The following is a 13,387-nucleotide window of genomic DNA, read 5'->3' as shown; positions in this document are numbered from 1 at the left end:
TCTCCTACAAAGATTTGTCTTGGTCTATCTAGATGACATTCTAATTTTTTCTGATTCCTTCCAGGATCATGTTCTCCATGTCAGAGAAGTACTCTCCCGGCTCATCAAGAATAAACTATATGTCAAACTGGAGAAGTGTACCTTCCATGCTTCGAGGATTCATTTTTTAGGTTACGTCATCTCTCCAGAGGGTGTGGAAATGGATTCGAGTAAAGTCTCGGCGATTACTGATTGGCCCACACCCAAGAACCTCAAACACATTCAACGATTTCTCGGCTTTGCTAATTTTTACAGGAAGTTTATTCGAAACTTCAGCTCGGTGGTCACTCCCATAACCTCCTTGACCCGTAAAGGACCAAGACAAGGCAAATGGACCCCTCAAGCCGAAGAACCATTTCAGCGTCTGAAACACCTGTTTACAACAGCCCCCATCCTAAAACACCCTGATCCAACTTTGCCTTTTGTAGTCGAAGTGGATGCTTCTGGCCATGGTGTGGGGGCTGTTCTCTCTCAACGTCATGGAGAAAAACAGATTCTTCATCCTTGTGCCTTCTTCCCTAAGAAGTTATCCCCTGCCCAAATGAACTATGACGTGGGTAACCGTGAGCTCTTGGCCATTAAGCTGGCATTGGAGGAATGGAGGCACTGGTTAGAGGGTGCTCATCACCCTTTTTTGATTTACACAGATCACAAAAACCTGGAGTACCTGCAGTCGGCCAAACGTCTTTGTCCTCGCCAGGCTAGGTGGTCCCTTTTTTTTTCCAGGTTTAATTTCTTGATCACCTACACTCCAGGTTCTAAGAACATCAAAGCAGACGCCCTCTCACGGATCCATGACCCCCCTGAGGCCGAATTGACCCCAGAACCCATCATTCCGTCTGGTAAGTTCCTGGCTGCGGTAAGATGGGACATTGAGGTGATTGTCCGACGAGCCTTGGTTGGGCAGACGGTACCTCCTCAGTGTCCTCAGGACAAGTTATTTGTCTCTCATCCCATCCGATTGGCAGTTTTACAATGGGGTCATGACTCCCGCTTCGCTGGGAGTCCACCGTACCTTGGATTTCATCTCCAGAGACTTCTGGTGGCCAACTATGGCTAAGGATATCAAGGATTATGTCCAGGCCTGCTCTATCTGTTCCCAAATGAAGTCTTCCCGGATGAGGGCAGCGGGCCTACTTCAACCGTTACCCATCCCGGATCGTCCTTGGACCCACCTCTCAGTAGATTTTGTTACTGACCTTCCACCCAGCCATGGACACACGACTATTATGGTAGTGGTAGACTGTTTCTCCAAATCTGCTCATTTTATTCCCCTACCATCTTTACCTACAGCTCGAGAACTAGCAGAATTGTTTGTACAGCATATCTTCCGACTGCATGGCATCCCTAAAGATATTGTTTCAGATAGGGGCCCTCAGTTTGTCTCCCGATTTTGGAGGGCCTTCTGTAAGTCACTGGGCGCCTCAGTCTCACTTACCTCAGCGTACCACCCTCAGGCCAACGGTCAGACAGAACGCATAAATCAGGAACTGCTGACCTATTTACGGACTTATATCCCCTCTACCCATGATAATTGGGTGTCCTTGCTCCCATGGGCAGAGTATGCACGCAACTCATTTTATACTACATCTACTGGCATGTCTCCCTTTAAGTGTGCCTTAGGTTATCAGCCTCCTCTGATCCCTGACTCCCACCCCAACACAGAGGTACCTTCGGTTCAGGACTACATCTCTAACCTGAAGACCTTCTGGAGGAAGGCCAAAGCCACCCTTCTTCGCACCTCAGCTCAGCAGAAGAAGGTAACTGATCGGCGCCGCCGTCCCACCCAGACTTCGACGCGGTCAGTTTGTTTGGTTATCTACTCGTAACCTTCCTCTTAAGCAACCTTCTGGCAAGCTTGCTCCCAGGTACATTGGTCCTTTTCGTGTCCTCGCCCAGATTACCCCAGTAACTTACCGGCTGGCCTTGCCTCCTACCCTTCGGATCCACCCTACTTTCCATGTTTCCCTCCTTAAACCCTTTCACAGATCCACCCTGTCTAAACCGCAACAAAAACCCCCACCGCCTCGAGTAATTGATGAACTCCCTGCTTACACGGTCAATAAAATCCTGGATTCCTGATGGTCTCGTGGATCCCTACAATATCTCGTCGATTGGGAAGGCTGCAGTCCGGAGGAGTGCTCATGGGTTTCGGAGAAGGATATTCTGGACCCCAACCTCATCCAAGACTTCAACCTTAACTTCCCGGATCGTCCCGTTAGGGCGTCAGGAGCCGCCCGTAGAGGGGGGGGTAATGTTACGATCCCTGCCTCCTGGCAACGGAGGAGGCAGAAGTAGGCGTAGCCCCTATCCATCAGTGCACCTATTAGTTTTCCCATTCACCACCACACCCCCGTCTCATCCTACTTAAACACCTGTCCTTCCCTACCTCGTTGCTCAGTATTGGTTTTTCCTTTCGAGCTTCCCGGTTGCGCTACTCCTACTTCTACCCTGTGTTCGTCTTGGCTTTCGGTTTGCGGCTTTTCCCTTTGGACTTCGGCTTTTCGGATCTTGGTTTGGCTTGGTTTCTTTCGCTCTGTTTCGGATCACTGGCTACCCCTGGATTATCGGATTGCTCTACTGACTACGACTTCGGATCACGCTTCGGCTTCGGTACTCGTTCCCTTTCGGATATCTGGCTTCCCCTGGACTCTCTGCTCGTTCCTACGATTACGGCTTGCTTTCGGATTACGGCTTGGCTTTGTTCGCTCCTGCAAGTGGGTTCATTCACTGGTTCGGTCCCTCGTACCGAATCCCTAACAAATCCAGGCACACTTGGTTAAACAAATATTTATTAGCAAAGAAAAGACAAACACTATGCTACAGACAACAAAAAAACACACAAAGTTATTCTACCTAATTAGTATTTAGATACTTTATTGATCCCGTGAGGGAAATTGCAGTGCAACAGCAGCTTAACACAGACAACACAGCCACAGTGTAATGAATGATACAATAATAATAATAATAATACAATACATACAATACAATCAGTATAGTGAGGAGTGCACTAAAAGAGTTACTCACAGTCCAGGACACACAAAGAACAAACTAGAACAGAACAGTACGCAGAAAAATCGTATTGCACATATGAATATGTAGATGTAAATATAGATATAGATATAAATATAAATATAAATATAAATGTATTGCACGGGTCCCTGGCATATATTGCACAAAAAACGGTAGTAAACGGGAAAAGAAAAAGAACAGATGTAGCAGTAGATGTGTAGATGTGTTCAGTCCAGAAATAGGTCACTGTCGATGTTGCCTCTGCCCAGACGCAAGGTGGATGCGTTGTACAGTCTTATGGCAGAAGGCAAGAATGACCTGTAGCGCTCCCTGTCACACCATGGATGAATCATTCTATTGCTGAACATGCTCTTCATTTCTACAAGTCTGTCATAGAGGGGATGGGAGATGTTGTCCATGATGGCCTCTAGTTTGGACACCATTCTCCTCTCAGCCACTACCTCCAAGGGGTCCAGGTCAGACCCAATGACAGAGCTTGCTCTCCTGATGAGCTTGTTCAGCCTTTTAGAATCCAATTTACAGACAAGGTGTTTCAGGAGCTTAATATTCTAATCATTCAGAGAACCCCCCAGACTTCTACTAAGTATAAAACTCTTAAATAATGCCTACAGAGGCCAAATAAGATATACAGTGCCTTGCGAAAGTATTCGGCCCCCTTGAACTTTTCAACCTTTTGCCACATTTCAGGCTTCAAACATAAAGATATAAATTTTTTATTTTATGTGAAGAATCACCAACAAGTGGGACACAATTGTGAAGTGGAACGAAATCTATTGGATTTTTGAAACTTTTTTAACTAATAAAAAAATGAAAAGTGGGGCGTGCAAAAGTATTCGGCCCCCTTGCGTTAATACTTTGTAGAGCCACCTTTTGCTGCGATTACAGCTGCAAGTCGCTTGGGGTATGTCTCTATCAGTTTTGCACATCGAGAGACTGAAATTCTTGCCCATTCTTCCTTGCAAAACAGCTCGAGCTCAGTGAGGTTGGATGGAGAGCGTTTGTGAACAGCAGTTTTCAGCTCTTTCCACAGATTCTCGATTGGATTCAGGTCTGGACTTTGACTTGGCCATTCAAACACCTGGATACGTTTATTTGTGAACCATTCCTTTGTAGATTTTGCTGTATGTTTGGGATCATTGTCTTGTTGGAAGATAAATCTCCGTCCCAGTTTCAGGTCTTTTGCAGACTCCAACAGGTTTTCATCCAGAATGGTCCTGTATTTGGCTGCATCCATCTTCCCCTCAATTTTAACCATCTTCCCTGTCCCTGCTGAAGAAAAGCAGGCCCAAACCATGATGCTGCCACCACCATGTTTGACAGTGGGGATGGTGTGTTGAGGGTGATGAGCTGTGTTGCTTTTACGCCAAACATATCGTTTTGCATTGTGGCCAAAAAGTTCGATTTTGGTTTCATCTGACCAGAGCACCTTCTTCCACATGTTTGGGGTGTCTCCCAGGTGGCTTGTGGAAAACTTTAGACGAGACTTTTTATGGATATCTTTGAGAAATGGCTTTCTTCTTGCCTCTCTTCCATAAAGGCCAGATTTGTGCAGTGTAAGACTGATTGTTGTCCTATGGACAGACTCTCCCACCTCAGCTGTAGTTCTCTGCAGTTCATCCAGAGTGATCATGGGCCTCTTGGCTGCATCTCTGATCAGTCTTCTCCTTGTCTGAGCTGAAAGTTTAGAGGGACGGCCAGGTCTTGGTAGATTTGCAGTGGTCTGATACTCCTTCCATTTCAAGATGATCGCTTGCACAGTGCTCCTTGGGATGTTTGAAGCTTGGGAAATCTTTTTGTATCCAAATCCGGCTTTAAACTTCTCCACAACAGTATTACGGACCTGCCTGGTGTGTTCCTTGGTCTTCATGATGCTCTCTGCGCTTTCAACAGAACCTTGAGACTATCACAGAGCAGGTGCATTTATACAGAGACTTGATTACACACAGGTGGATTCTATTTATCACCATCAGTCATTTAGGACAACATTGGATCATTCAGAGATCCTCGCTGAACTTCTGGAGTGAGTTTGCTGCACTGAAAGTAAAGGGGCCGAATACTTTTGCACGCCCCACTTTTCATTTTTTTATTAGTTAAAAAAGTTTCAAAAATCCAATAGATTTCGTTCCACTTCACAATTGTGTCCCACTTGTTGGTGATTCTTCACATAAAATAAAAAAATTATATCTTTATGTTTGAAGCCTGAAATGTGGCAAAAGGTTGAAAAGTTCAAGGGGGCCGAATACTTTCGCAAGGCACTGTAACTGTCTTCTAAATAAATGCAGTACAACCTGCAGTTAAATCTCTCTGTTTCTGTGTGCACTCCAGATTCCTCAAATTAAATGGGAGGCCTATCTCCCTATTCTAAAACTGCACCTGAAAGTAGGAAAGACATCTTTAACCAAGGTATATTTTACCCAGGAAAACCATGTTCCCTAAAAATTCAGAATAGCAAGCTCTCTCTAGCAAGGTTCAAATACTAAGCTCCATTCAGGTTTTGTTTGGAAAATCATGAAGTCGGGGCTCTCGCCTGACGCAAGCCTCAAGTTCCAACTCCAGCACTTCCAACTCCAACTCAACCTTTGGCATGGCCCTAACTAAAAAAACATTATAATGATACAACATAAAACTATAGTAAAGGACATGAAGCAAAACAAATGTCAAAAAGGACATTAAAAAATAAAAAATAACTAAAATAGTTTTTACAAAATGAATAAAAATATTAATCAAAATATTCTTAAAAACCATATTGTAGTGCACAGCACTACAAGCAAAAATAGTACTGTATTAGGCAAAAAACATAATAAAATGACTGTCAAAACAAAACAAAAGTACCGTCAGTTAACAAGTTTTGAAATCAGAATGACATAAAATGGATCTGAGATCAGTACAGTTTCTTTCTTCCTGGAGTATCAAGCCAGTCACTGATTGTTATGCTTAAACAGGCGTCATGAATGGTGCCCTCAGGTGAAACCAAATCACTGCAGGCTATAACACATTATTATTATTATTATTATTATTATTATTATTATTATTATTATTATTATTATTATTATTATTATTATTATTATCAAAGGCACTGTATAAAAAAGAAGTCCAGAGCAGGGACACTAATTTAGAACATACAAAACTTATGGTCATGTTTTGTCTCCTACTGTTACAGTGTTGGACAGCGACAGCTAGTCTGTCTAGCACGTGCCTTGCTGCGGAAGTCAAAACTCCTGGTTCTGGATGAAGCTACAGCTTCCATTGACATTGAAACAGACAGCTTGGTTCAGCAGACCATACGGAAGGAATTTGCTGACTGTACCATCCTGACCATAGCACACAGACTGCATACTATCATGGACTCGGACAGGTAAAAACTCCATACCACAGTATTGTGTTGTTTCAAAATAATTTGTAGTTAGGATGGGGACATCAGTCCATCTCAGGGTACACACAGACACAAACTCACACATTCAGGCCACAGAAATTTTTCATAGAAGTCAATTAACCTATTAACAGTCAATTAACACTTAACCCAATTGACTGTCGGAGGAAACCGGATCTCCCAGAGGAAACCCACATGACTAAAGGGAGAAACACAAACTCCATGCAGATATGCAAGGGTTTTGGATACAGTGCTTTAGAGCTACAAGGACACAATCTTAACAGCTGTTGCACCATTCTGGCCAATGTGTATACAGTGCCTTGCGAAAGTATTCGGCCCCCTTGAACTTTTCAACCTTTTGCCACATTTCAGGCTTCAAACATAAAGATATAAATTTTTTATTTTATGTGAAGAATCACCAACAAGTGGGACACAATTGTGAAGTGGAACGAAATCTATTGGATTTTTGAAACTTTTTTAACTAATAAAAAAAATGAAAAGTGGGGCGTGCAAAATTATTCGGCCCCTTTACTTTCAGTGCAGCAAACTCACTCCAGAAGTTCAGCGAGGATCTCTGAATGATCCAATGTTGTCCTAAATGACTGATGGTGATAAATAGAATCCACCTGTGTGTAATCAAGTCTCTGTATAAATGCACCTGCTCTGTGATAGTCTCAAGGTTCTGTTGAAAGCGCAGAGAGCATCATGAAGACCAAGGAACACACCAGGCAGGTCCGTAATACTGTTGTGGAGAAGTTTAAAGCCGGATTTGGATACAAAAAGATTTCCCAAGCTTCAAACATCCCAAGGAGCACTGTGCAAGCGATCATCTTGAAATGGAAGGAGTATCAGACCACTGCAAATCTACCAAGACCTGGCCGTCCCTCTAAACTTTCAGCTCAGACAAGGAGAAGACTGATCAGAGATGCAGCCAAGAGGCCCATGATCACTCTGGATGAACTGCAGAGAACTACAGCTGAGGTGGGAGAGTCTGTCCATAGGACAACAATCAGTCTTACACTGCACAAATCTGGCCTTTATGGAAGAGTGGCAAGAAGAAAGCCATTTCTCAAAGATATCCATAAAAAGTCTCGTCTAAAGTTTGCCACAAGCCACCTGGGAGACACCCCAAACATGTGGAAGAAGGTGCTCTGGTCAGATGAAACCAAAATCGAACTTTTTGGCCACAATGCAAAACGATATGTTTGGCGTAAAAGCAACACAGCTCATCACCCTCAACACACCATCCCCACTGTCAAACATGGTGGTGGCAGCATCATGGTTTGGGCCTGCTTTTCTTCAGCAGGGACAGGGAAGATGGTTAAAATTGAGGGGAAGATGGATGCAGCCAAATACAGGACCATTCTGGATGAAAACCTGTTGGAGTCTGCAAAAGACCTGAAACTGGGACGGAGATTTATCTTCCAACAAGACAATGATCCCAAACATACAGCAAAATCTACAAAGGAATGGTTCACAAATAAACGTATCCAGGTGTTTGAATGGCCAAGTCAAAGTCCAGACCTGAATCCAATCGAGAATCTGTGGAAAGAGCTGAAAACTGCTGTTCACAAACACTCTCCATCCAACCTCACTGAGCTCGAGCTGTTTTGCAAGGAAGAATGGGCAAGAATTTCAGTCTCTCGATGTGCAAAACTGATAGAGACATACCCCAAGCGACTTGCAGCTGTAATCGCAGCAAAAGGTGGCTCTACAAAGTATTAACGCAAGGGGGCCGAATACTTTTGCACGCCCCACTTTTCATTTTTTTATTAGTTAAAAAAGTTTCAAAAATCCAATAGATTTCGTTCCACTTCACAATTGTGTCCCACTTGTTGGTGATTCTTCACATAAAATAAAAAATTTATATCTTTATGTTTGAAGCCTGAAATGTGGCAAAAGGTTGAAAAGTTCAAGGGGGCCGAATACTTTCGCAAGGCACTGTACATACAGATCCAGCCATTCAAATTGAGAGAGGTACGCTGTGTTCAAACAACAGTGGACGCAGTGCAACATACTGCATGTTTTTTTTTAATAGGATAATAGTATCTGGAATAGTATCTGGTTGTAAAACCACCAGGTGGAGCTAATAAAGCTTAACGTCTCATGTACAGCATTTGAGCTGTTGCCAGACAACGCCCCATTTTATATCCTGGACACTGCTTAACGAAAATCTTTTTCCAGTTAAGAATTTAAGTTGTGTACTCTTTATTCTTTTAGTAATTTTAAACTGTGTATTACAGCATGTTAAACATTAAACATTAAAAAGTTGGTATATTTTATAAAAGCAAGATTGCTCAGTTGGACAAAAGTGCATAACCTTCCACCTTCTTCATAAATAATTTAATTCTGCATAAATATTTTATGCATCAAAGTCTTTAACTTGGTAACTCACAGTAGATTCTGGTTTTAATGTGCTTGTTCTAACAATATTAAGCTTAAATTCTGTATAACTAAAAAGTTATAACATTTTATCCTTTTTTAAGAATACATAATAAGAGCACCACGTGCTGTTATAGTAAAAAGATAAATATTGTAGTGATTTAACATCTCTTGATAGTTATATTAATATGGAATTTTGTAACTAAGCAGCTAAAGTATCACAAGTGGACGTTTTGGAAACATTTTTGTAGTGCACTGTAATGTAGCAAGCATTACTTTCAGTTTGATTCTCATATAGCCAAATGCATAAAAATAGTCCTCTATTATAGCTTATTGTGAACATGATGTGTCTCTTTCAGGTTTACATGCGAATTGAGAAAATCTATATTCTGTCTTAATCCAAATGTCAGCAGCCAGTAATCAGTCAACAATTTAACTTGGTTAAAAAAAGTTTAAACTGTACTATATAGTATACCGCCTGCAATTGAACCCGGTCCGTCAGCATCATTCAACAGGGAAACAGCTGGATGAATTATTATACGTGATGGTTTTGTGCTTAAGGATTTCTTCATGGAAATCTTAAAATTAAATGAGGGAGTGGGGAAGGGTTATTTTTTACAATTGCCAGTAATCGGGGAACAGCTTATCAACACGATCGGTAAACATATTTTTTATTTTTAAAAACAAAATTAAAAATAAGATACAATGATGTGTTCTTGCCTAACTAAAAAATTTCATGACCTTAAAAGCTGTAAAAAATTGGTATAGATAGTTAAAAAACAGATCAGCAGGACGTTTTTCCCATTCACAGGCTGTGAACATACCGCACCGCCCACTGCCCTATGTCAGAGTGGGGGGTGGCACCAAGAGAGGGAGGAGGAGCAGCACAACGTTAGCGAGCTTTCTATAGTGCGAATGGCACCAATCGCGTCTGCATTTATCACTTAGTTTTTAAAAATAAACAATGCTAATCACCATCTTTGTCTTCTAAGTCCCTTAATTAGCTATAAAACAGATATTTCTGGTCCTGAAATTTGACTGGCTGACACGCTTTTGAAGCTGTGCTATGTTCTCTGATATACACACACCCCATAAGGAATTTTGACTTTTTACTGTGTGATAAAGAAATATCAATGCGTTGCCCGATAAATAACGGTCAATCAAATCAATCGCATAGGCTTTTAAAGATGACTTTTTAGCGTAGATAAGAAAACTTAGATTCTCAGGTATTTGATACATGTATCTTCTTCTGCTGTCTTTGTTGTGCTGTTGAGGATCCTTGTGATTTTTTGTGCTCTCGTTGAATGACAGTGTCACGTAGTTTAAATCTTTTTTATTCTTGGAAATTATCAAACGCTCGATTAGAAGCAAGGGAGATTATGTTGATTATAGTTATAGCGTAAATTCACTACGGCGTTATTGGAAATCCAATTTTAATGACAAAGCTCTTGAGTGATATCCAGTGAGACCAGCACCAGTGGAAGCACTCCTGTAGCGAAAATGAAAATGCCTGACGAACTAGGGATTGGACAGTTTTTCAGTGCTTGTATGATCGATGGAAATGTTCAAATAAGTGTGCTAAAGAAATAAACAAAAAACAAGTTATTTATTCCTTTATCATATTGGCTAGCTAATGTCCTCTCTTTGCTAGTTAGTTGCTTGTGGCTGTGTTTCTGCGTTGCGAAGCAATGAGGGACTATATTCTCAGGCGGAGGAACGTAAATGGCTTAATTTTCGTCTTTAATAATTTTTAAAAAATTTAAATTAATTCTATACAGCAATTGCATATTTGGGCACCATTTTATAAAAAACAATAAGGCACTCGAGGCCTATGCTATATCGTGAATATAGTCACAGTTAAAAGGGTTGCCGGTCCTTCGCTTCGCTTCACCTAAAAATGCCTTTTAACTGTGACTATATTCATGATATAGCACTGCCTCGAGTGCCTTATTGCTTAATTAAGCATAGCTTTCTCACTATTTAGATTTATATTTCATGCCATAGTTAAACCAAGCAGGAGCTTATTGTACTTCCTAATGGCATCACACATGGAAAGATTAGAATGCAATCGTTTTCATTTTTAAAAACAAAATTTAGCAAAGTGTCATCTATACAAATGCCACAGAACTATTCTCAATTTTATTTCTGAATGTTATGGCAAACTTAGTTCAACGTTTTAAATACATCTAAATAAGAAAGCCAAGTGTGAACATAAATGATTAGTAGTAATCAATAAGACTAAAATTAGCACAAATAAATTGTTGCACTTTTTCCGCATCTTGTAAAAATAATATTTTACAAATCATTGTTCAAATGTATGTTAAATCTGACTATCAGATAATAAGTAATCTACAACATGAATAAAGAAACAATATAGCCAAATATAATTTAAAATTGTTTACTATCAACAATTAAGAAGCGCCAAATGTCTCAGAGGCTCTCTGAACTACAAATCTTTTAACTACAAAGATGACTAAGATATCCATCCATTTTTAATGATGGTGCAGTGATTAGTTTTGCTATCTTGCCGTACTTAGGCCCTTGGTTTAATTCCTGAGGTATCGTATGTGTGGAGTTTGCATGTTCACTCTGGGTTCATGTGGGTTTTCTCCAGGTAATCTAATCTAATTTCCTCTTGCAGTCCAAAACATACTGGTAGGTTAATTGGCTTATTGGAATACTGACCCTGGTTTTAGTGTGTGTTTGTATCTGTTTGTCTGCCCTGTGATGGACTGATACTATGTCCAGGGTGTATTCTGCCTTGCATCCATTTCTCGCTGGTTTAGACTCCAGATACTCTGTAAAAGATGAAGAGATTAGAAAATGGATGGAACTAAAGGCATTGTGTAACTACTATATACACAGTAATTGAAGCCCACTATGAAATGGCAGGATCTCAGTGAGGAAAAAATATTTTATAATTTAAGGAGTCAGCCTTTCCAATTCTCTGGATCTAATCAGTCTAACTACTTATTTTCTGTGCTTTCCCTATCCTACTTGATTTATAATTATTCTGAAAATCTTCTTGAAATGGGTAATTTATAAATAGCTGTTTTCACTGTTTACATCTTGCACCAACTCTGTGACAAAATATACACTGAGCTCAACCTGACAAATGCTGAGTCCTTAGTTCATCCTGCTACCAGCATTGAATAAAAAATTCTTGCGCCCAGCTCCTCAATGGAATCGCTTTAACCTGCTAATTCACCAAGCACATTTCCTGGCCTATTGTGTTTTAAAGAAGATGGGAGTTTTTTTAATGCATTTCAGAAAAGTGTAATCTATACTGAAAAGCTGTATTTATTCAATACCACTTGGTAGTTACATTAATGGAGAAAAGAATTCAAGTTGATACTGTTAAGACTTTTAATTATTTTAAACTGTATTACACCATCGCAATGCACAATGCAACGTAAATCGCTACCTTTGTCTTCTGCATAATAATGTTCACCTCTCTGTCCAGCAAATTAACAATAGTAATAATAATTAACTTTATTGTATATAGCGCCTTTTAAGGTGGCTTCTCAAAGCGCTTTACGGGATAAAAACAACAATAATAACAACAATATTGTATTTCACTGCACTTTGACAGATCGTCTTTAAATCAATTGTTGTCAGAACTTCCACGTCTCCAAACTAACAAGGGCTTTGAGAATGCCCGTGGGCTTTTCACTGATAAACTTGTGTTAACAAAAACACGATTTGCTTTAGAGTTGTTAAACCGTTTTTTATCTATTTTTCGGCATAGCCAGCTGGCTGTCGAGTGGTATTAAATGCATCTTTTTTGTATAGATGACTTTGCTCAAGCATATTTAAAAATAAAAACGATTACAATTGGCATGCCTGTAGCTTTTTCATGAAACCTCCTAGAGTTACGAAAACACTTGCTTTGTGTCACATTGTGACTGTTTTCACAGCCTTCACTATGTTGTTTTTAAGCCATTTTTTTGACCATGCTCAAATATTCTTCTGTCCATATCTTTGGAAGGGAAACACAGAAAGCCTTCAAAACAAATGCACTTTGAAGACCACGACTTGTGAAAATGTTCACAGCCTCCACATAAAACTATCAGTGAGCTAATTCTCTTTTTTTAAACCTCCGGTTTTTCATTGATACGTAATCACGCACTAACTGGAACCCGGGGGACCGCTGTGTGTTAAGAAAGTTAGGTGCTAGCATAAACTATTAGTAAGAGACTCTGGTGAAATGTCGCTGTGAACTGAAGAGTTAAAGTGTAAAGTGTTTCCTCTTTTTAACAGGAAGAGACGTGCTTCCATAAGAATCAAGTAATAGGTTTATTCCATGCTGAAAAAAATAAGAAAGAAAACACATTCCATAAGAATCAGCACCTTTATATAGCACCTTTAAAGGTGGCTTCTCAAAGCGCTTTACAGGATAAAAACAACCATAAGAACAACAACAACAATATTGTATTTCATTGCACTTTGACAGATCGTCTTTAAATCAATTGTTGATTTAAAGTTTGACAGTAAATGTTTATATTGTAACGCATACAGCCCCCATTGCTCTTGAGAGTTGGCTTACCAGCGCGGTGACGTCAC

At 40.4% G+C, this 13,387-nt stretch overlaps 1 protein-coding gene across 12 annotated transcripts in view; it reads left to right on the top strand.

The window, feature by feature from the left end:
• Positions 1-13,387, top strand: part of LOC148658490 (ATP-binding cassette sub-family C member 2-like) — a 285,161-nt gene that overhangs the window by 227,303 nt on the left and 44,471 nt on the right. For 9 of the 12 annotated variants that reach the window (XM_088639741.1, XM_088639743.1, XM_088639752.1 and 6 more), the window contains one exon: positions 6,233-6,427. The exons of the other annotated variants lie outside the window; for them this stretch is intronic. In XM_088639741.1, the coding sequence (XP_088495867.1) occupies positions 6,233-6,427 (195 nt within the window). The remainder of the gene's footprint in view (positions 1-6,232; positions 6,428-13,387) is intronic. 12 annotated transcript variants of the gene reach the window in all.

This window comes from Lepisosteus platostomus, chromosome 7 (genome assembly GCF_059453375.1).
Source record: "Lepisosteus platostomus isolate fLepPlt1 chromosome 7, fLepPlt1.hap1, whole genome shotgun sequence".
Taxonomy (NCBI): Eukaryota; Metazoa; Chordata; class Actinopteri; order Semionotiformes; family Lepisosteidae; genus Lepisosteus; species Lepisosteus platostomus.
Note: the sequence above shows the minus strand (reverse complement) of the source record. Positions and strands in the feature narration are given on the sequence as shown.